Genomic DNA, 20,985 nt, shown 5'->3' with positions numbered 1-20,985 from the left:
TGAACCAAAGGAAGGAAGATCTTTTTTTCTGTCTCTCTCTGACTGTCTATAACTCTACCAATCAAATAAAAAAAAAAGAAAATGAAAGGACAGAAAAAGATAATCCATGCTAACAGAAACCAAGAAACAGCTAGAGTGGCCATCCTAATATCAGACAAAATAGACTTCAACACAGAAACTATTAAAAGAGACAAGGACACTATATAATGCTTAAAGAATCAATTCAGAAGAAAGATGTCATGATTATAAATCTATATTCACCTAATTATACAACAAAAACAAAGCCAGAGGCATCACAATACCAGATTTCTTTTTTTGTAAGATTATTTATTTATTTGAAAGTCAGAGTTACACAGAGAGGCTGATAGAGGGACAGAGAGAGAGAGAGAGAGAGAGAGGTCTTCCATCTGCTGGTTTACTCCCCAGTTGGCCACAACGTCCAGAGCTGCACCAATCCGAAGTCAGGGGCCAGGAGCTTCTGGGTCTCCCATGCGGGTGCAGGGGCCCAAGGACTTGGGCCATCTTCTACTGCTTCCCAGGCCATGGCAGAGAGCTGGATCAGAAGTGGAGCAGCTGGGACTCAAAGCAATGCCCATTATGGAATGCCAGCACAGCAGGTGCCAACTTTACCCACTATGCCATAGAGCCAACCCAAGCACAACCAGAATTCAAGACATACTGCAAGGAAGATATTATCAAAACAACCTGGTATGGATACATAAATAGATGGATGGACCAATGGAACAGAATAGAAACACCAGAAATCAATATAAACATCTACAACAAACTTATATTTGAAAAGGAGCTAAAATCAATCCCTGGAGCAATAATAGTCTCTTCAACAGATGGTGCTGGGAAATTGGATTTTCACATGCAGAAGTATGAAGCAAGACCCCTACCTTATGCCTTACACAAAAATCCACTCAACGTGGATTAGCGATCCAAATTTATGGCCCAACACCATCAAATTATTAGAGAACATTGGGGAAACTCTGCAAGACGTTGGCACAGGAAAAGACTTCTTGGAAACCAAGACCCCAGAGGCACAGGCAATAAAATCAAAATTAACAAGTGGGATTACTTCAAATGGAGAAGCTTCTGTAAGGAAAAAGAAACAGTCAGGAAAGTGAAGAGGCAACCAACAGAATGGAAGAAATGATTAGCAATCTACGCAACTGATAAAGGACTAATAACCAGAATATATAAAGAGATCAAGACACTCCACAACAATAAAACAAACAATCCAGATAGAGGTGGCCAAAGGACTTAAACAGACGTTTTTCAAAAGAGGAAATCCAAATGGCCAACAGACACATGAAAAAATATTCCGGATCACTAGCTGTCAGGAAAATGCAAATCAAAACCACAATGAGGTTTCACCTCACCCTAGTTAGAATGGCTCTCATACAGAAATCAACAAACAACAAATGCTGGAGAGGATGTTTTGGGAAAACAGGAAACTAACCCACTGTTGGTGGGAATGCAAACTGGTAAAACCACTTTGGAAGACAGTATGGAGATACTTCAAAAATCTGAATATAGACCTAAGATGTGACCCAGCCATCTGAATCCTGGGAATTTACCCAAGGGAAAAAAATCAGTAAACAAAAGAACTAGCTACACCTCCATGTTTATTGCAGCTCAATTCACAATACCTAAGACCTAGAATCAACCTAAATGCCCATCAACCAAAGACTAGATAAAGAAATTATGGGACATATACAATATGGAATGCTACATAGCAGTAAAAAAAAATGAAATCCAGTCACCTGCAACAAATGGATCAATCTGGAAAACTTCATACTTAGTGAAATAAGCCAGTCCCAAAAGGAAAAATGCTATATGTTCTCCCTGATCTGTGAGAACTAATAGAGCACCTAAAACAAAAGCTGTAGAAGTGAAATTGACACTTTGAGAAGCAATGACTTAAACAGTCCTCGTCTTGACTGAACAGCTTTTTATTTATTTTTAATTTTTTTCTCTTCTGTATATTATATATTGAACCCTTTTCTTAACATAGAGTTAATCATATGTATATAAAATCAATTGAATATAGATCTCAGTAAAAAATAGGAGGGGGAATAAGAGACAGAGGAGGAAGTTTGTAACTGTAAAGCTGTACAGTTCTGCATACAGTCCTATGGACCTACTTCTAAGAGTACAGTTTAAAAACTTGTCATGGGACTCCAAATCCCATTAAAATTGGTGGTAAAAATCCCACCTGAATTGTTAAAGTGATCATATTAAGTGTTAAAGTGAACATATCGATAGGATTAAGTGTTAAAGAGATCATATAATAGCATCAAGTAACTGGTAATAATAATAGAATTAAAAAGGAAGGAATGTCCAACATGGGAAGCCATCCGCACAGCAGTCTCATAGGATAACAATCACTTTATGTAACATTCTGACCTCAGAATCATCCCTTAAGGCCTTTGGTTGTGGCTGAAAAGCCCATGAGAGCAGTTCAGGTATGGAAGGCTAAGATATTGTGGCAAAAATATCCTACATGAAGGATCTCTGTGAGACCCCAGTGGGAAGAAGTGGCCACCAAAGAAGAATGCACTTTTCTCTGAAGGGAGGAAAGAACTTCCACTTTGCTTATGGCCTTGTCTAAATACTGACATAGTTTGTGGTCACAGAAAGCTTCCATAGCCTTGGCAGCTCATGGAAAGAGGCTTGGGTGATCACTGATATCATATATAAGAGTGTTAATTGTTAAATTAACAACAGAAGTCACGATGTACTTACTCCACATATAGGATCTCTGTCCTAATGAGTTGTACTCTGAGAAGTAACTGCTGAACTTGTTCTCAAACAGTACTTTATACATTGTGTGTGTTGGGGTGTGAAAATTGTTGAAAGCTTTACTTAGTAGAGTTGTTCTTCTGTATATAGTTAAGTAAAAATTAATCTTAATGAGGAATGAGATGGGAGAGTGAGTAGGAGATGGGATGGGAGTAGAGGTGGGAGGGTGGGTATGGGGTGAAGAACCACTATATTTCTAAAGTTGTACCTATGAAATTTGCATTAATTAAATAAAAAGTTTTAAAATGTATTAACTTCATAAAATAGCATAAGTATAAAACTGAAACCACTTTTGCCACAGAGATCAAAAGACTGCAAAGAAATATCCTCCCAAAGTGAACATTACCTTCTATTCACTTAAATCTCCTCTTCTAAGAAAGAGATGCAAAGATTAGGACACATTTGAGACCAGAAGAGGTAGCCCATACAACATCTGAATGACTTATCCAACCTAATACTCTTGAACATGCATAAATTAGTAACCTAAAAACTGAAAGAAAGAAGTTATAAGATGCCTGAAAGCTCTTTGGCCACAGGACAAGTGCCATTTTCATTTGGTTCAGACCAGTCATACACATGGCCACTTGGACACGCCTCTAGATCCTGCATAAAAACAAAACAAGCCAAACCTCAAGATGACAGACTACAGAATGAACACACAGCTTTAGGCTAGGGGAAAACAATCATGAAAAAAATGGAGGAAGGGCATTACCAGGGGAGAGTCGGAGAAAAATCTGCAATGAAAATTCTACTGTGGATAAGCATGGGAGGTTCAGATATGCAGCAATGAGCATGGACACAACACATGACCCTTGCAGCCGAGAGCCAGAGAAAGTGCCAGCTTGTGACATCGAGGTGAGAGCAAACTGCAGCAGACTATGCCACTGATGATATAGCCAGAGTGAGAGTCTGTCATGTGTCCACCCTGGAACTCGAAGGGGGACAGCATACCCCTCCAAACCAGTGGATAACAGGGCATGTTTCTCTCTCTCTCCATCCTCCCAGCAGCAGGGAAAAGCCACCATTCTGAAATCAGTAGGGGCTGCACCAGCTCTTGTGCATACCTAGCAGCTGGCCAAGAGAAAACACTATTTTCAAATCAGTAGTGGTTGCAGCAGTTCTAATGCACATGTGTGACCTAGGGATTTTACTAGAGGGAAAAATTCATGTTCTCCACTGAATTTGAGTCTGCCTGGGAGGACTGAAAGGAGATTGTGCAGCCACGTAGGACTGTTAGGTGCCACCAGCCTCTGAACATATCACAAGTTCCAGAGTTCAAACACCAAGGTGGAGCACCCACAGAAAGCTGGCTCTGGGAACATCTCTGCTTCTCCATGCATGAGATAGGCTAGCAGGACAGAGCAGACTCTCTGCACACTGTGCCTGAGGGATCCTTGTGTGCTGAGACTGAGACTCTGTGACTTCATGATTGTGTTCAGGGTGTAGCTGAGTATCTGGCCAATTACTGTGTGCGGCACCAAAGGCTGAGCTCCCTGATCGCCCAGGGTGGGTCATTGTAGCGGGATCCATGTTCACACAAGGACTGCACAGATCTCTTGTGCGGGTCACGTGGCAGCACAGCTGAGTGTTGCACCCACTGTGAGCTAATTCCAGGCATTAATCACCTTGGAAGAGAGTGGGTGATGGTGTGATTACATCAACAGAGGTGATCATACCTGCATTCCTATGGCCAAGAGGAGATATGCTGCACCCAACTTGGCTGTCACCCTGCATACTCACAACACCCTCAAGCACTGACCAGAGCATCATGGTAAATCAAGTACATTGCTCTTCATATTCACTGAAAGAGCAGACACTGCACTAAGCAACAGAGGCATAGTCCAAAGACAAAATCCATAACAGGAAAAAACCAACAGGCAATTCAACAAATGCTTAAAAATAAATGCAGAAACCAAGAAACAAGAATAAGGAAGATGACATGAATGCCCCTCAAGGAACAAACCAACACTTCAGTAAAGAATGTGAAGACAGAGATGCATAAAATGCCTGAAAATGAATTTAAAAAATTAATCATGGGATTATAAAAGATGAAAAGATTAATCATGGGAAGCAATGAGAAGCAAATTCACGAGTTAAAGAAATCAGTAGATAGAATTAAAAAGGAGCAAATGCTCCAGCATGGGAAGCAGTCCATACAGCACACACATAGAATGACATCACCTTTAAGTAGCACTCTGATCTCAGAATCAACCCTTAAAGCATTTAGGTCTGGCTAAAAAGCCCAACGGAGCAGTTCAGGCATGGAAAGCCAAGATACTGTGGCAAAAAAAAATCTTGTACATGAAGGACCTCTGTGGGTAAGACCCAAGTGGAAAGAAGTGGCCACCAAAAAAGATGTACTTTTCTCTGAAGGGAGGAAAGAACTTCGACTTTGCATATGGCCCTGTCTAAATACTGATGGAGTTTGCAGATTCAAAAGGCTTCCATAGCCTAGGCAGCTCATGTCAAGAGCCTCAAGTGATCATTGACATCACACATAAGAGTGATAATTGTTAAATTAACAACAGGAGTCACTGGGCACTAACTTCCCATGCAGGACCTCTGTCCTCAAAGAGTTGTATTATGAGACTTAATAGTAAAAGTTTTTGGGGCAGGCGCTGTGGTATTTCTGGTAAAGCTGCTGCCTGTAGTGCCAGCATCTCATATGGGTGCCAATTTGAGTCCTGGATGCTCCACTTCCAATTCAGCTCTCTTCTATGGTCTGGAAAAACAGTAAAAGATGTCCCAAGTCCTAGGGTCCCTGCACCCATGTGGGAAGACCCAGAGGAAGCTCCTGGCTGCCATAATAATAACCTGACCAAGCCAACAAGCTGTCATAAGCCCTGATGGTGTTCTCATTAATGATGCATGGACAGAACCAAGCAGTTAGTCGGCTGTGCCTGTGGTGACCACCTCTATATCCTTGTGCCCAAGGGCAGCTGACTCAGCCCCATGTCTGTGACCATCACAAGGGCTATGCCTGTCCCATACTACAAACCAAGTGAGAGGGCTGAGATTTGAGATAAGAGAGGGACCTGTGGATGCCGTCATGACTGTGGGCTAAGGAAGAGAAGGATAAGGATCAGTTATGAGAGGGAGGAAGAGCTGTCAGAGGAGATAAGCAACACGCCTGACCATGAAGACTTCAGGGCAGAACAGGGAGAAGGGCTGGAAGCCTGTCCTTTATTCACTGCTGGATTCCCCTGTGATAGCAGTTCATTGTTTCAGTGTTCTCCTTCTGGAGGTCAGGATGTATTTTTTCAATCCAAGAGAAGTTGGGGAAGCAGGTGGCAGGTTCCATGGTACTTATCACCAGCTAAGACAGCCAAGGAGTGGAGGTGCTGTCTCCAGTGGAACCTGCCTCCTGGGGAGAGTTGGCCACAGACAACATTATCCTTCTTGTGCCAACTGCAGAGCTCCAGGACCGGGAAGACCCCGAGCCTCTGCTAGACCTCTGGGATGAGATGATGCAGGCTATAGCCAGGCTGGCATTTTTCCTTTTCCACAGATCCAAGGGGGTTGCCAGCAACATGCAAATCTCAGCTGATGGGTGCGTCAGTCGGTGTACATCTTTTATGTATAATTTTACCTTCTTTAAATGTGCAAGTTATATGAAAAATAATTTTATTAGTAGAGTAAGGGGGAAAGACATAGTAGACATGGACCATGAAAACATGAAAGAGGTTTATACATGAAAACTGTTAATATTCACTAGGAGGGATTTCATAGGATAATAGATAATCTCAGGAATATTGCTGCTAGGGGTTCCTATAGTGCAATGAAGGATCTTTCTAGGAGAGTATACTACATAAATCAGTTTATTCAAACAAGAGTCAGAGTTCAAATTATCTTTTAAAAAAAGACATTCATCTCCATAATAAAGGGTAAATCTGCATAGCTGTGGTTTAACAGGGAAGAATAAAAAAAGACTCAGCCCTAGCCACCAGCATCTTAGTCCAGGCACAGGACATCATGTCACAGACCTGCATGCAGAAGAGGCTGACAGCAAAATGAACACTGAGCTGCAGCAAGGATGAGTAGGTGCAGTGCATCCACATGCTCAGGGCCAGGGTGAGGAGCAGGGTGTCACTCAACGCAGAAAGGCTGGGAAGGGAAGAGTACTGTGCAGTCTCTGCCCGATTCGAGGAAGCAGACTATTTTCCAATCAGCGTGGACATACTGAAATTATTGGGGACATCCAAGATGGAGAGTAAAAGTTCTACAATAGGGACAAATGGAGAGCATTGGGCTGGAACCCACTTTTCATGTCCCGTGTCTTCCTTCTGCCCCTCTAGGCTGGGTGCACTCAGGATACCCTATCATGTGCCACCTGGAGTCAGTGCAGGAGCTCATCAATGAGTCAGTCATGAGAAGCAGAAGTCTGTGGGGAGCCATCCACGAGCTGAGCCACAACCAGCAGTGGCATGGCTGGCAGTTCTCACAGACCACAGAGACCAGGAGCAGCCTCTGGTTGGTCTAATGCATGAAAACCAGTTTTGAGTTTGTGCATTTCCACTTTAAATTGAAACAATATCTAAACTTAGCTTCATCTTTTCATTCCTCACCTTTTGGGTGGATGTATTATGCTACTATTAATTTACTAAGATGATGTTCACCCCACTTACTATCAGTCCTTTTTCTTTTTCTCTAATACTAACTTTCACGGATGTGCACTTTCCAGCAGTAAATCTTCCTTCCATATTTACTCAAGAAGAGGGTTTAATTCTTACTATGACCTCGTCCTACGGTAGACAGTCTTTAGAGAAAAGAACTATCAGAAATTCTTCCAGATGTTGCCATCAATTCAAAACCACACTAATGAAAACTTAACAGATATCTTCAAAAACCTTGTGTGCTTACACACCCAGACCCTGAAAGAGCTGCCCAGAATTCACTACAAGAAGACCACTTAGAAACTCAAAACTATCATAAGGTGAAACATATCTCATTAACTACACACATGCTGCTCCCAGAAATTAAAGCATATATACTTCCATTTTGCAAAATAATTACACTATAAGGCAAAAAAAGATCTTTTATCTGATTTTCCATTTTAAATCTTATTAAAAATTTAAAAATTGTCACCCTTTTAGATATGACATTCTTATTCAAAATACAGAGAAATGAAATTACATAATGTTTTCAACAAGCACCGCTGGAGGGTCCTTTAGTATCAAGGAAGTCTCCCAACCAAGCCCCACCCTCCCAAAAGGAAGCAAGAAGCCTGATATACTGAAAGATAATCTCACTGTCTTCCCTTAAATAAGGCCTGTAGACGATCCACACATGCATTCTGCAGACATCTCGCTCCCTCCAAGGAGACCTGAGCCATATCTGGAGACGCCCTGGTGAGCTGCTCTGACTGTGAACAGAAGGTGAGTGTCCCACTACGTAGCATGGACAGAGCGTGGGAGATGTTAATAGAGCCCTTTCCTTATGTAAGGAGCTGGGAGTTGGGTGCCAAGGGCTTGTAGCAACAGGGTTTCTTAGTCTGTTTTCTATAGCTATAACAAGATTCCCAGGCTATTTATGTAGAAAAGAGGTTTCTGTAAGCCCTCAGTTTTCGAGGCTACACAGTTCAAAGTTGGGTGGCCCAGCTAATAGGGGCCACATGCTGTTTGACCTTCTGTGGAAAAGGTGGAATGTTGACCAGTGTGCACAGAGGAGAGATCAGGAGGAGAGGCCCTGCTTGATAGAAATCTGCTCTCACAACAATGAATCCAGTCCCAGAAGAACAAGCCTCGCCAGCACTCTGAGAAAGGCATTAATTGTTATTGGGACATAATTGCCTCTCAAACCCCCCTCCTGCTCTCAGTAATGAAGTATTGGGAATCACAATTCAACCTGAGACTCAGAGTTGACAATCAGTCTTCAAACTTTCAAATTGCATTCCATGGAAGGTGCGTGAGCTATTGAGTTCTTTCACTTGTGAAAGACATAGTGCATGGCCTTGCCTTGAGCCCTGGGGGAGAGATTACATAAGCGGAGATTCCTCACTATAGGTCTAATTGGTTTTTGGTTTTCTTTGTATCTGGTTCTCTCTTTTGTACATGCCCTGTGTATCCTCCATAAGTCATATCACACAAAGAGTTTAATTTCATGTGTTTTACTCTCAGAGGTAGTTAGAGATTTGGGGCTGCAGAGGATCTCGTGAGACTATGTCTGTTGTCCCGTGGTGAGAATATTATGAGCCAAGAAGTGGAAGAACTAGCTGTTATGGCACAAAAGCTTTTTATCCAATGCAGCAGCAAAGAGGCATCCAAAACATCGTAATAAAATTTCCCATCAGGATTTACACATTGATATTGCCTAAAAAATAAGTCACTAACTGGAAAAATCCTAAGTGTGTTTGTATTGCTTTTCTTCTTTAGTCTACAGTTTGCCTTTTAATTACATATGGAATAGTGGAGAGGACGCTCTGTTCAGGCTTTGTGGCTACAACATTATTCAGTCAGCTCACAGAGTCTCAAGGAGCACAACTTCGTTCTCATGAACTTTATTCTACAGCCTCCAGAGGGAAAGAAATGTCACAGAGCATATCTGCTTCAACCAAAGCAATTCTACTGCTACTTGCTCTTGAACTAGCAGGAAAATCACTGTCTGCTAATCCCTGGAGATCCTTCAATCCCACCTCAGAGCTATGCTGCAGTTCCTACGGCTCCTCTGGTCCCTGGCCCAGACTGCCTGGCAGCTGAGATGTCCATATTTTGAAAAACCATGGTACATTGATGTCTGGTGTCTCTGCTGCTTCCTTAAGCTAGGACATCCTTGCTGGGAAAGGGTCAGTCTCTGGTGTCTGGATCTAGTTTTTCTACTTGGAGTACCCAGACTTTTCTTGTGTCACCCCCTGAACATCCATTCTTCATGCCTTCCCACCTCAATGAGGACATTTGCAGAGAAGTAACCAGATTCCTTAACTGGAAAACCAATCACCCACTCTAGCTCACTGAGACTAGGGTAGCACTGAAATTAGAACACCTCACCTAGTCCTCTTGCTTGTCAAAAGCAAGTTTGTATTCTCTCCTGTCATCACCAACCTCAGGAGTTAGAAAGGTGCTGTTGGGTCAGATCACAGAGTCAGCAGCGTTGCTTCTCAATGGTACGCTCCCCCACTTCTGGGCTTCAAAATGGACCAGACTGTGCTTCATGCTCGAACCTTCTCGAAAAGAGACTCTGTCTTCAAAATAAACACAGAAGCTGCTTAATGTGCCTTCTTCTAGATATTTACAGTTTTAGTAATGAGAGTTAGCAAAAGGTAAGGGAGGGAAAGCGTGGAAGTCTATAGAAAATAACCTCACAGAGACCAAACCTATAAGTCCTGCTCTGATTTCCAAGAGAACAGAGCCTTTATTTAGAGAGCTAATACAAGAGAGAGTGGAAAAGACTCTGATCCCGAATCTCTACCACCAGGCTGAAAGAGGAGCTCATCTTCACTTGCAGCAAAGCTTTGTGGTTTTCTCTTCAAGAGTGTTCATGTGAGAATCGAGGATTCCAGAATGATTTAGCCTAAGCATGCAACATCTAGATCCTGAGCCTGCTTAGTGACAATAGGAACAGAAACCAAAGATCCTGGACAAACTTTATGAATAAATGGGTATTCAAAGAGGAGAGAGGAGAAAAAGAATCGTGATTCTCAGCCTATCATGTCCTCTATTCTTCTGAGAAATCAATAGGAATGATAAAAGTACAATAATTCTATTCTGATATCATAAAATGCCAATGTCTGAGCAAACTTTGGCCTGTGTTAATTCTGTCCATCTTCACATGAAACCCCTTGGAGGTTTAGAGTATGTTCCCTATACAAAAGGGAAATGGAAGCTTGAATATTTTCTCTAAGAGTAAACACTGAGGAGGCAAAGTTCAGTTTCCTCCAGAGAGAGACAGCTGCTACTGTAATATTCCACATTCTGATCAAAATAAAGGATTTATGTCCAATAGAGAAGTCTAGGTTAGCAATATACAACTGGGATCAATTATAGCTGTTAGAAATGCAGGACAAGTGTAAATGCACTCTCTGATATGCAGCAGGGTGGTCCATGGAGAAGAAGGCATAGCCAGTGGAGGACAGAGCAATGGAGAAGATCTGGGTTGGTGAATATGAAGCATCCATGGAAGGGAATATAATTCTTATATGTGAAGAATTCTAGAGCTTAAAAAATGAATGGAGAAGTTACTATATATTACATGAGAACTTCTATAGGCACTACTGGGCAAGCCACTATGGAAAAGACGTGAACTCTTGTTTTATTCACTTTTTGATGTGTTGACCATCCTTAGTCTTTTCTTTCCTTGCAGAACCTGGAAGACCATGGCAACCACTCCTGCTGCTGCCTTTCAGGTCCTTGTGAATGGAGTGACAAGCTGGAATATCCCCCCAGAGCCCCTCCCTTCTGAACTCCTTCTCATTGGAGAAGCCACCTTCCCAGTGATGGTGAATGATGAGGGCCGTGTGGTCATTGCAGCCTCCTCCTTTGCCCAAGGCCGCCTCGTGGTCGTGGCCCATGAGGAGTACCTGATTCATGCTCCCTTGGCTCCATTTCTTGTCAATGTTGTGTCCTGGCTCTGTCCCTCCCCTGAAGCCTCCATTGGAGTGAACCCCTCCCTGGAGTCACTAGTAAAACTCCTGCAGGACTCTGGGGTTAAGGCACAGGTTGAGTCGGAGCCGGGAGAGTCCCTGGGGGTTTACTGCACCAATGCCTACGATGACAGCATGACTGAGAAGCTGATCCAGTTTGTAAAACGAGGAGGGGGCCTGCTCATCGGGGGTCATGCCCAGAGTTGGGTTGAGAAGCATGGCAGTGATAAGGTGCTCTCTGAGTTCCCTGGAAACCAAGTGACAAGCGTGGCTGGCGTGTACTTCACAGACTCCAGTGTGGACAGAAGGCAGTGGGTTGTCTCTGAGACGCTGCCCACCATCTCATTCCATGTCACGTGAGTGATGATTCTAATAAGAGAAGTCTGATCCATGATTAAAAAAAATAGGCTTGTCCCCCATTTTTAAGAGCTTTCAGACTTGCAGAGGAGAAAATGGCCACTACGAACAGGATCGCTACAAACTACAAACACAAGCATAAAAATTACCTGTGTTTGTCAAGGATCAGTATGCTTGCTCACTCTCTATTATGGCTTGAGTATTGAGTACTTAGAATGTAGGGTATGCTTGCTTCACATCTTGTTATTCCCCTAGTTTTCAGTCTCAGAAAGACACTGGTAGAAAGGGAAAAAGTCTACAATGTTCATGGAAGAAAAGAAATTTCTCTTTTGCTTGAAATTATATCACTAACACATAGTGCAATACCTGACGTGGTAGGTGCTAAATAAACACTCAATTAATGAGTGAATGAAATTGAGGGTGTGTGTTCTGGTGACATCAGGAAAAATGCAACACTTCATTATATACAGGTGCACATCAGGACCTTCTCTCCCCAGGAACCATTGGGAGGAGGGTTTTCTTTAAATTGAAATGGAGAAGCTTTATGGTAAAAAGGCCAAGGGAAGACTCATAGTTCTCCATTCAAAGTGGAGAAGGATTCCTTTTGTCTGTAAAGATTAGAGAAAAATTAGACAAAAACATTGGCTTAAATGAACTGCACCATCTCAGATTTGAATCACAAGGTAGCACATGAAAGTTCTTGGTATTTCCCTAAGTCTCCTGTACACAGAAATTGGCCTTATTCTTTGGCACACATAGACATCTGTTGTTATTGAAAGTTCCAAAATTAACATAGTTACATGTTATTCCATACAAGTTCTAGAGTGTTTTGACATACAGTTCCAAAACGATGTGTAGCTAGTTCAAAAAATTTGCTCCTGAAGTGAATGATAATGACAAATTGTTAGTTAGAAGGTTGTACAAAATGGCACTCTTACCAAAACAATACTCCCAGACTATGGCTAATACTAAACATTATGAATTTACGTTTAATACTTTTTCAATATGGAATGTGAAAATATTATTTGATTTCTATTTTTCTCTGATTACAAAGGCACAGGGCATTTTTACATATTTTTGGTCATTTATGTTTCATCTTACAATGTTTGTGTCCTTTATCTTCTTTTCTATTAAGCTTTTGCCTTTTTCTTATGGATTATTAAGTTCTATTTCTATCTCATATAAAGATATTTCAAAACTTTTGTGGAAAATAGAATTAAGATATGACTTTATGTTGGTAAAAAATTTTTGGTACTGATGTATAGTTTTTTTTTTACATTTTACTTTATTTTATTTGATTTTATTTTTGACAGGCAGAGTGTACAGTGAGAGAGAGAGACAGAGAGAAAGGTCTTCCTTTACCACTGGTTCACCCTCTAATGGCTGCCGTGGCCAGTGCACTGCGCTGATCTGAAGTCAGGAGCCAGGTGCTCCTCCTGGTCTCCCATGCGGGTGCAGGGCTCAATGACTTGGGCCATCTTCCTCTGCACTCCTGGGCCACAGCAGAGAGCTGGACTGGAAGAGGGGCAACCAGGACAGAATCTGGCACCCCGACTGGGACTAAAACCCAGTGTGCTGGGGCCTTAAGGCAGAGGATTAGCCTATTGAGCTGTGGCACCAGCCTCATGCATAGTTTTTTAAAAATACAGATTTTACATGAACAATTTTGAAGAGTCTCTGTAAGTTACTCTTTTTGTCCTGTTTCACATGTTGCAAATGTGTCTCCTTCCATCACTTGTTAACTTTGTTTTTGGTTTTGCATATGTTTTATATCTGTTTTGATTCAACTTGTCCATCTTTTTCCTCCATAACATTTTTTTAAAGATTCATCTATCCATTTGAAAGGCAGAGCTTCAGTGAGGCAGAGGTAGAGAGAGAGGGAAGTCTTCAATTCGACGGTTCGCTTCCCAAGATGGCCACAACGGCCGGAGCTGTGCGAATCCAAAGCCAGGAGACAGGAGCTTCCTCCAGGTCTCCCACGTGGGTGCAGGGGCCCAAGGACTGGAGCCATCTTCCACTGCTTCCCCAGGCCATAGCAGAGAGCTGGATCAGAAGTGGAGCAGCCAGGACTGAAACCAGCACCCATATGGGATGCCGGCACTGCAGGCGGTGGCTTTACCTGGCATGCCACAGTGCCTGCCCCATATTTTTTATTGTTTAGAAAATCTTTTCTCGAGCCAGCGCCGCGGCTCACTAGGCTAATGCTCCGTCTTGCGGCGCAGGCACACCGGGTTCTAGTCCCGGTCCGGGCACCGATCCTGTCCTGGTTGCCCCTCTTCCAGGCCAGCTCTCTGCTGTGGCCAGGGAGTGCAGTGGAGGATGGCCCAAGTTCTTGGGACCTGCACCCCATGGGAGACCAGGATAAGCACCTGGCTCCTGCCATCGGATCAGCGTGGTGCACCGGCAGCAGCGCGCCTACTGCGGTGGCCATTGGAGGGTGAACCAACAGAAGGAAGACCTTTCTCTCTGTCTCTCTCTCTACTGTCCACTCTGCCTGTCAAAAATAATAAAAAAAAAAAAATCTTTTCTCATTACAAATTTCTTACAGAATTTTCTTAAGTTTCCTCTAATACTTTAATTGTTGGATGACTTATATTTACATATTTAATTCAATAGCTATTTTCCATATATCATATAGATTTTAACAAATGTACGGTCAATTATTACAGCACAAGTTATTGAAAAATCAATATTTTTCCTCACTAATTTTAAAGCTTATTTTTCCACATAAGTTTCCTTATGTGTATGCCATTGTTTTACAACTCTCTCCACTGCAGTGCTGGTCTATTTGTGTAATTCTACATCGACCCAGCTGCTCTTGTTACTGCCGCTTTGGAATGAGTTTTGATAGCTGAGAAAACAAACTCTTCCCCACATTGACATGTTAAATCACTTGACATTTTCAAAACATTCTTGTGTATTTTGGGCCACAATATCTAAAGATTAAAATACTGAGTCTATTTATCTAGATTGTTTTAAAAATATTGAGATCTGGGACAGAGTTATGTGTAAATTAGAAATTGTTGGAGAATAAGCAACAACTAGTAAAATTTAAATATCAGTCTCCGCAGCTTCCTCGTTGATGTTTTCTGCTGCATGAGCTCCGGTTTTCGGTGCTCTCTTCTGCACTTCTCTACACTCACCTCTCCACCGGCCACTGACACGGGAAATATCTCTTTTGCAGGTGCGGGGAGAACTTCGGGCAGGATCAGAAGCAGCTCCTGGAAGGCATCACGGAACTGAACCTCAACAGAGGGGGAATCCCCTCATACCTGCTGGTGCACGGGCCCCTGGCCTTTCCCCTGGGGCTGGACAGCTCTCTAAACTGCTTTCTAGCAGCTGCCCGCTATGGCCATGGTCGGGTGGTGCTGTGTGGCCATGAGAGCATGGTATTTGAAAGCACCATGGAAAAGTTTTTGATCAATGCTGTACGCTGGCTGAAAGGGCAGCAGAAGGGGAAGGTTGGGGTGAGTCCACAAGTGAAAGCTCTGGGCAACTTGTTAACAAAATACAACGTGGAATGGACCAGCACCACCCTTCCGACCCGCGACTTGAGTGTCTACTGCTGTGCCTCACTCCATAACGTGAATGCCAGGAAGGTGGAGGACTTTGTTGCAGAAGGTGGAGGGATACTGACAGGCAGCCAGGCCTGGTACTGGAGTTATCAGAACCCAGATTCCAACTATATGATTGACTATCCAAGTAACGGGTTCCTTAAGCGTGTTGGTCTTGCCATTACAGTGGAATCAGGCAATAAAGGCATCTTCCCAGTCCCTAAGCCAGAGATGTTGAATTACCACATCCGAAAAGTTCTACCCCAATTTGAATCCATGCTGTTCAACAAGGGAAAGGTGTTAGAGAAGAGCTGGCTGGAGAAGCTAAAAAAAGATATCTCCAATATGTTTCGAATCCCACACAATGGGATTCCCATCTATGAGTCCGTGCACCAAAACATCCTGAAAATGATCAATCAAAAGGGCTTGCCCACTGTGAATAAAGAAAACCCCATCAGCAGGGCCAGCCCTCAGGATCTCCTGATAGCCTGGGGCCGAGAACTCTTCAAATCTGGAACGCCCATCTCTCTCTTGGTTGGTGATAACTCCCCTCTCCCTTCCACGGAATCTCCTGTCAGCATTGAGATCACCACAGGTATGCAATGGAGGACAGCAGAGCTGGGGCTGAGTAGGGGGCATGTGGATGGTGGCTGGCTGGTACGGCCGCATTCCAGAAGTTACTCCCCACAGGAAAACCACCAAAATCAATTTCCTAGGAACTTCTAAGGTGTGCCCTGTAGATGCAATAGCTCTGGGAGGGACTGTGGGATTCTGGGTCAGGATGGAGACAAGGGAGATGGGAAGAGCTCATCCTTTCCCATGATTCTTACCAGACAACAGAGATTCCTGGGTAAGCACAGGACTCTACCTACCTGAGGGACGAACTGCAAAAGTGACAGTGCCCGAGAACGCTGTGGCTGCAAAACTGAAGGTAAGGCATTCCACCCTCCAGGACATTAATTTTTGCCATGTCCTCAGCATGTTGACTTCTACTTGAAGTAAGTTCTTTTCAATTCTCTAACAACAACACCGACATAGAGAGCAGGTACCACTTTCATTCTACATATGAAGAAATTTGTCCCAGCAAGGCAGAGGCTTGCCTTGAGCAGCAGGTGGGGTGCAGAATCCGTAATACCAAGCAGACCCTCACACATAACAAAGGTTCAAGAAGTGCTTGCTTTTCTCTTCTTTTGATCCTATAGCAAGCCTTTTCCTTTAGTCCTTTCTGTAGTGTCTGAAACAGGATCCAGACGTTGAACAAGCTACAACCCTATTATAATTATAGAAATCACTTCTCAGACACACAGAGATGTTGCAGACCTACGGGCAATACCAGAGGCATAATCAGTATCTGCGTTGGGTCAACATTTACCTGGGGACTCACTTTGTTGAAATCAAAGAGAAGAATCCTGAATTCTATAGAGAACAAGGAAAAATGATGGTCTTTAGGGAATGTGCTGTGGAAGCGGCTGAGTGAATCTTCCATTACTCATTCAAGGAGATCTCTCATTCGGTCGAGCTTCTCTCTGCCGTCCATGCTCTGGGCAAGGCAGGACAACACACGTGACACTAAACACACAGACACACAATTCCAATCATCACCATCATGACCCCTTTCCTCCACCCATGGTGGGCTCTCACTGACAGGTACAGATTGGCTGCCACACAGATGACATAGGAGCAGCGAGCACCTACTACCGCCCCCCTCTGATGACATACCAGTACTACTTAAATGAAACAAACAAAAGCATTTCCTGGCTCTGGGGAGGCCTCCTCTACATCCTTGTGCCCCCAAACTATAACCTGGACACTGTGCAGGTCACCATCAGTGGGGCAGTGCGGGCTCCATACTTCAAGCTGGGTGAGTAGGGGGTTCCAGGTCAGTGGGGACTCGGGGCAGAGGCAGGTGTGGGATGAGAGTGGGCTGGTTGGGAAAGAGGGTGGGGACTGAGAGGAAGAAGGGGGTGAGGATGTAGAGCTACAATGTAATAAGAAACAAGGGACTAAGAAAGCTGAATGTAATAAGGAACAATTAATGAGTTACCAGGCTGTCCCTCAGCAAGGCAGAGTGCTATCCCTGAAACCTAGGAAAGCAGAGTGGAGCAGGCTATGGAACCTTTGTTCCCAGGGAAGACGTCCCAGGAGGAGTGGAAGCACTCTCTGCAAGGAAATCCAGCTCCCTGGGGTGAGCTGGCCACAGACAACATCATCCTGACGGTGCCGTCTGAAAACCTCAAGTCTGTAAATAATCCAGAGTCTCTGCTCCAGCTCTGGGATGAGATGATGCAGGCTGCAGCCAAGTTGGCGTCTGAGCCTTTCCCCTACCACAGGCCAGAGAGGATCGTTACTGACGTGCAGATCTCAGTAGGTGAGTGCTCTAGGGGAATGCGCTGAGACTTTCTCTTCCAATTGAAGAAATGGAGTTGAATTACCACTGGGACCAGTGGAGGAAACACTGAGTAAAGATCCTGAGGAGCCTATGAACCATTTCCCAATGTAAACAGTGAATTATCACTTCGATCTTCCAAAAGAGAGGTGTCACAGGTAGGGTGAAATGAACCAAGTGCAACCCATCACATGTGGCTTCAGGAAGGTACAAGAATTGAATGGGGTCAGAGTTTGCCATGAGAAGTGGTAGTGGGTGGGTGCACGGTAATTTAAAGCAGAGCCAAAAAATCTTAAATTTTTTTGAGAAAACCTCGATGCTTAGAAATAAAATTGAGAGCCCCATTGCTATCTTCAGGATCTTAAAATGACCCCGTAAAATGGATTAAGACTACATTCAAGAATGGAGAATCTTACTGTTTTCTCCCAAGACTCAAGACCTCAAGGCACTGACACATGATGCCCAGCTAAATTAAAAATGAATGGATATCCTCACAGTCATATTTCACATACACCAATCCTTCAGGGTCAAGTGTAGATGAGAATGCTCAACTGCATGTAATAACCTGAGGAGACCATTAACCTGCTATAAGCTTGGGCTTTGCATAGTCAAATACTCTTCCGAATAATCTAGAATTACTCAAAATATTGCAGTTCCTAGGGACAATGGGGTATATATATGTGTGTCTACAAAGAATATCATACATGACCTCATGTCTTCTACTCTATTGCTTTCTTCAGGTTTAATGCATGCTGGATACCCCATCATGGGCCTACTAGCAGTAGTGCCTGGGGTCATTGATGAGGAGAGAATAAGGAGGTCTGGCGTTTGGGGTCCCCTCCATGAGGTGGGCCACAACTTCCAGCGATCTCCGTGGATGTTCTATCCCCACACTCTGGAAGCCTCCTGTAATCTCTGGGCTATCTATGTGCATGAGAAGATTCTAGGCATCTCCAGAGACAGGGCTCACAAAGCTCTGAGGCCTGCAAATCGGGAGCAGAGGATCAAAATGCACATGGATAAGGGAGCCCCTCTGAGTAACTGGGAAACCTGGACAGCTCTGGAAACATACCTTCAGGTACTGAGCAGAAATGCAGGGAGGTGGGGACCACTGGGACCCAAAGTCCTGTAACATCTGATGACCCCACGAGCTGCACATCTCACTCCCTTGTCACATTGCACTCTATACCCTGAACCCAGGATTCTAGCACTGCATGGTGGCGCTGCTCTGTGGCTCATGTTTTACTACTAAAAATGATACTGCACAAATAATGAAACATGTCCCTCTCCTCTCCTCCACCTCATAAATTTGCAGCCTTAATCATTGTGATAGATATATCATCCTATCTTAGCTCTGTTGGGTAAGCTTGGACAGAATCATAGCTTTGCCTGTTTCTCCTGTGTCATCGTTTAAACTGAGCAGACAGTATCACCTTATTCTATCAGTATGTTGAAGGGGTATTGTAGGCGGATGACCGGGAAGTAAGTTTCTCAAATGACATCTTCCTATACAAATTCTAAATTTGGATGAGTTTTGTTTTCATTATAAAATAAGTAATACGTGCACGGTGCCTCATAATTTTTTGGAAACCTTCCTCTGCATTTCTTACTAACCTGGTGGAATGCATTTAGCAAGTATCTTATTGGTCTCCCACTTACAGATTTATAAACTAAGGTTCAAGAACAAAAAGAGCTTTCCCCTGACATTACAAATAACAACAAACAGAAAGGCCTGGATTTCAGTATGAGTATTTTGGTACAGAAAATTCGGAACTTAAGCCTGCTTTTCCTAATACACATTTACCATGAACTTTTAAAGAACTCTCACATTTATTTCCTTCCCCATGATAAGGACCCTCGTGTCCTTACATGGTTTTGCTTCATTTATTACTTTCCTTTCTCGTATCTGTCACCCTGGTGTTTAGCACAATCCTTGAAGCAATGTACTCCTTAAGTAAACGATTGCTTATACTTAGTATTAGACATCTTCTAACAGCCTAAACTGAGTAAGAATGAAAGCACTGTGGTGGTGCCGTTTGGAACACTCCACTTGAATTTGTTCTCAAGGTTGTCATTCCTCAGTGTCATACTCTCTTAGAATATGGTCCAGGAAGCTGCTCCTTCTAACCCTAAAGCTCCAGAGTCCTGGATACGCATTTCCATCTTTTGGCCACAAAAGATGAGAGAGTATTCAAGCCTCAGTCAGATTTAAATCTTTATATGTACCAATAATATTAGGAGTGAGAAAAATAATAAAACCCCAAATAACTAGCATTTATTGGGAACCTCCTACAATGCAGGTAATGTGCAAGCACAAATTCCAACTCTGAGAAGTGCATGGTACCAGCCACTGGAATGGGCTGTAAGGGATGGAGAGACAGAATCACCGATTAAAATTAAAGAACTATTAATAGTTGGCTAATATTAAGCATCACCAGGTCATATTACGTGGGCGGTGGGTGGGAGGTGACTTGTGAAAGTCTAGTGACCCTTCATTCTGCCTGGTCCTTCTCTTTCCAGCTCCAGGAGGCCTTTGGGTGGGACCCATTCATCCAGCTCTTTGCTGACTACCAGGTCATCGCTAAGTATCCCAATGACAACGCCGGAAAGATGAACCTATGGATGAAGAAGTTCTCTGAAATAGTGCAGAAGAATCTGGTTCCTTTCTTTAAAGCCTGGGGCTGGCCGATCCAGAAGGAAGTGGCTGATGGCCTGGCCCACCTGCCAGAGTGGGAGGAAAATCCCATGAAAGAGCATGTCAGAGACACCCTCTGAACAGTCATCCTCTGAATGAAAAGCATCATTCATTGGATGTGACAACTAATCTTAATTCAAAATTTTTCCCAATATTTTCCTAATCATCCTTTTTCAAGATTGAGATTAGATAGTTGATCTTTGAAATAAATAAAAATTTAAAGTAGCTGATTTTCTTTTTCTTTTTTTTCTTTCTTTTTTTTTTTTTTTTTTTTTTGACAGGCAGAGTTAGACAGAGAGAGAGAGAGACAGAGAGAAAGGTGTTCCTTTGCCGTTGGTTCACTCCCCAAATGGCCACTGCGGCTGGCACGCCATGCCAATCCAAAGCCAGGAGCCAGGTGCTTCCTCCTGGTCTCCCATGCGGGTGCAGGGCCCAAGCACTTGGGCCATCATCCACTGCACTCCCGGGCCACAGCAGAGAGTTGGACTGGAAGAGGAGCAACCAGGACAGAATCCAGCACCCCACTCGGGACTGGAACCCGGGGTGCTGGCGCCGCAGGCAGAGAATTAGCCTAATGATCCACGACGCTGGCCAAATTAGCTGATTTCCA

The 20,985-nt window shown here is 43.5% G+C and overlaps 1 protein-coding gene across 1 annotated transcript; it reads left to right on the top strand.

The window, feature by feature from the left end:
- The first annotated feature begins 11,116 nt into the window (after positions 1–11,116).
- LOC133761926 (TRPM8 channel-associated factor 3-like) lies at positions 11,117–20,455 on the top strand. Its single transcript, XM_062194902.1, has 7 exons — positions 11,117–11,739; positions 14,925–15,889; positions 16,128–16,225; positions 16,942–17,155; positions 17,423–17,662; positions 18,421–18,758; positions 20,201–20,455. Exons 1-7 carry the CDS (start codon positions 11,117–11,119, stop codon positions 20,453–20,455), a joined length of 2,733 nt encoding a protein of 910 aa, XP_062050886.1.
- The last annotated feature ends 530 nt before the right edge of the window (positions 20,456–20,985 follow it).

This window comes from Lepus europaeus, chromosome 1, assembly GCF_033115175.1.
Source record: "Lepus europaeus isolate LE1 chromosome 1, mLepTim1.pri, whole genome shotgun sequence".
Classification (NCBI taxonomy): domain Eukaryota; kingdom Metazoa; phylum Chordata; class Mammalia; order Lagomorpha; family Leporidae; genus Lepus; species Lepus europaeus.
This window is presented reverse-complemented; position numbering and strand designations above follow the sequence as displayed.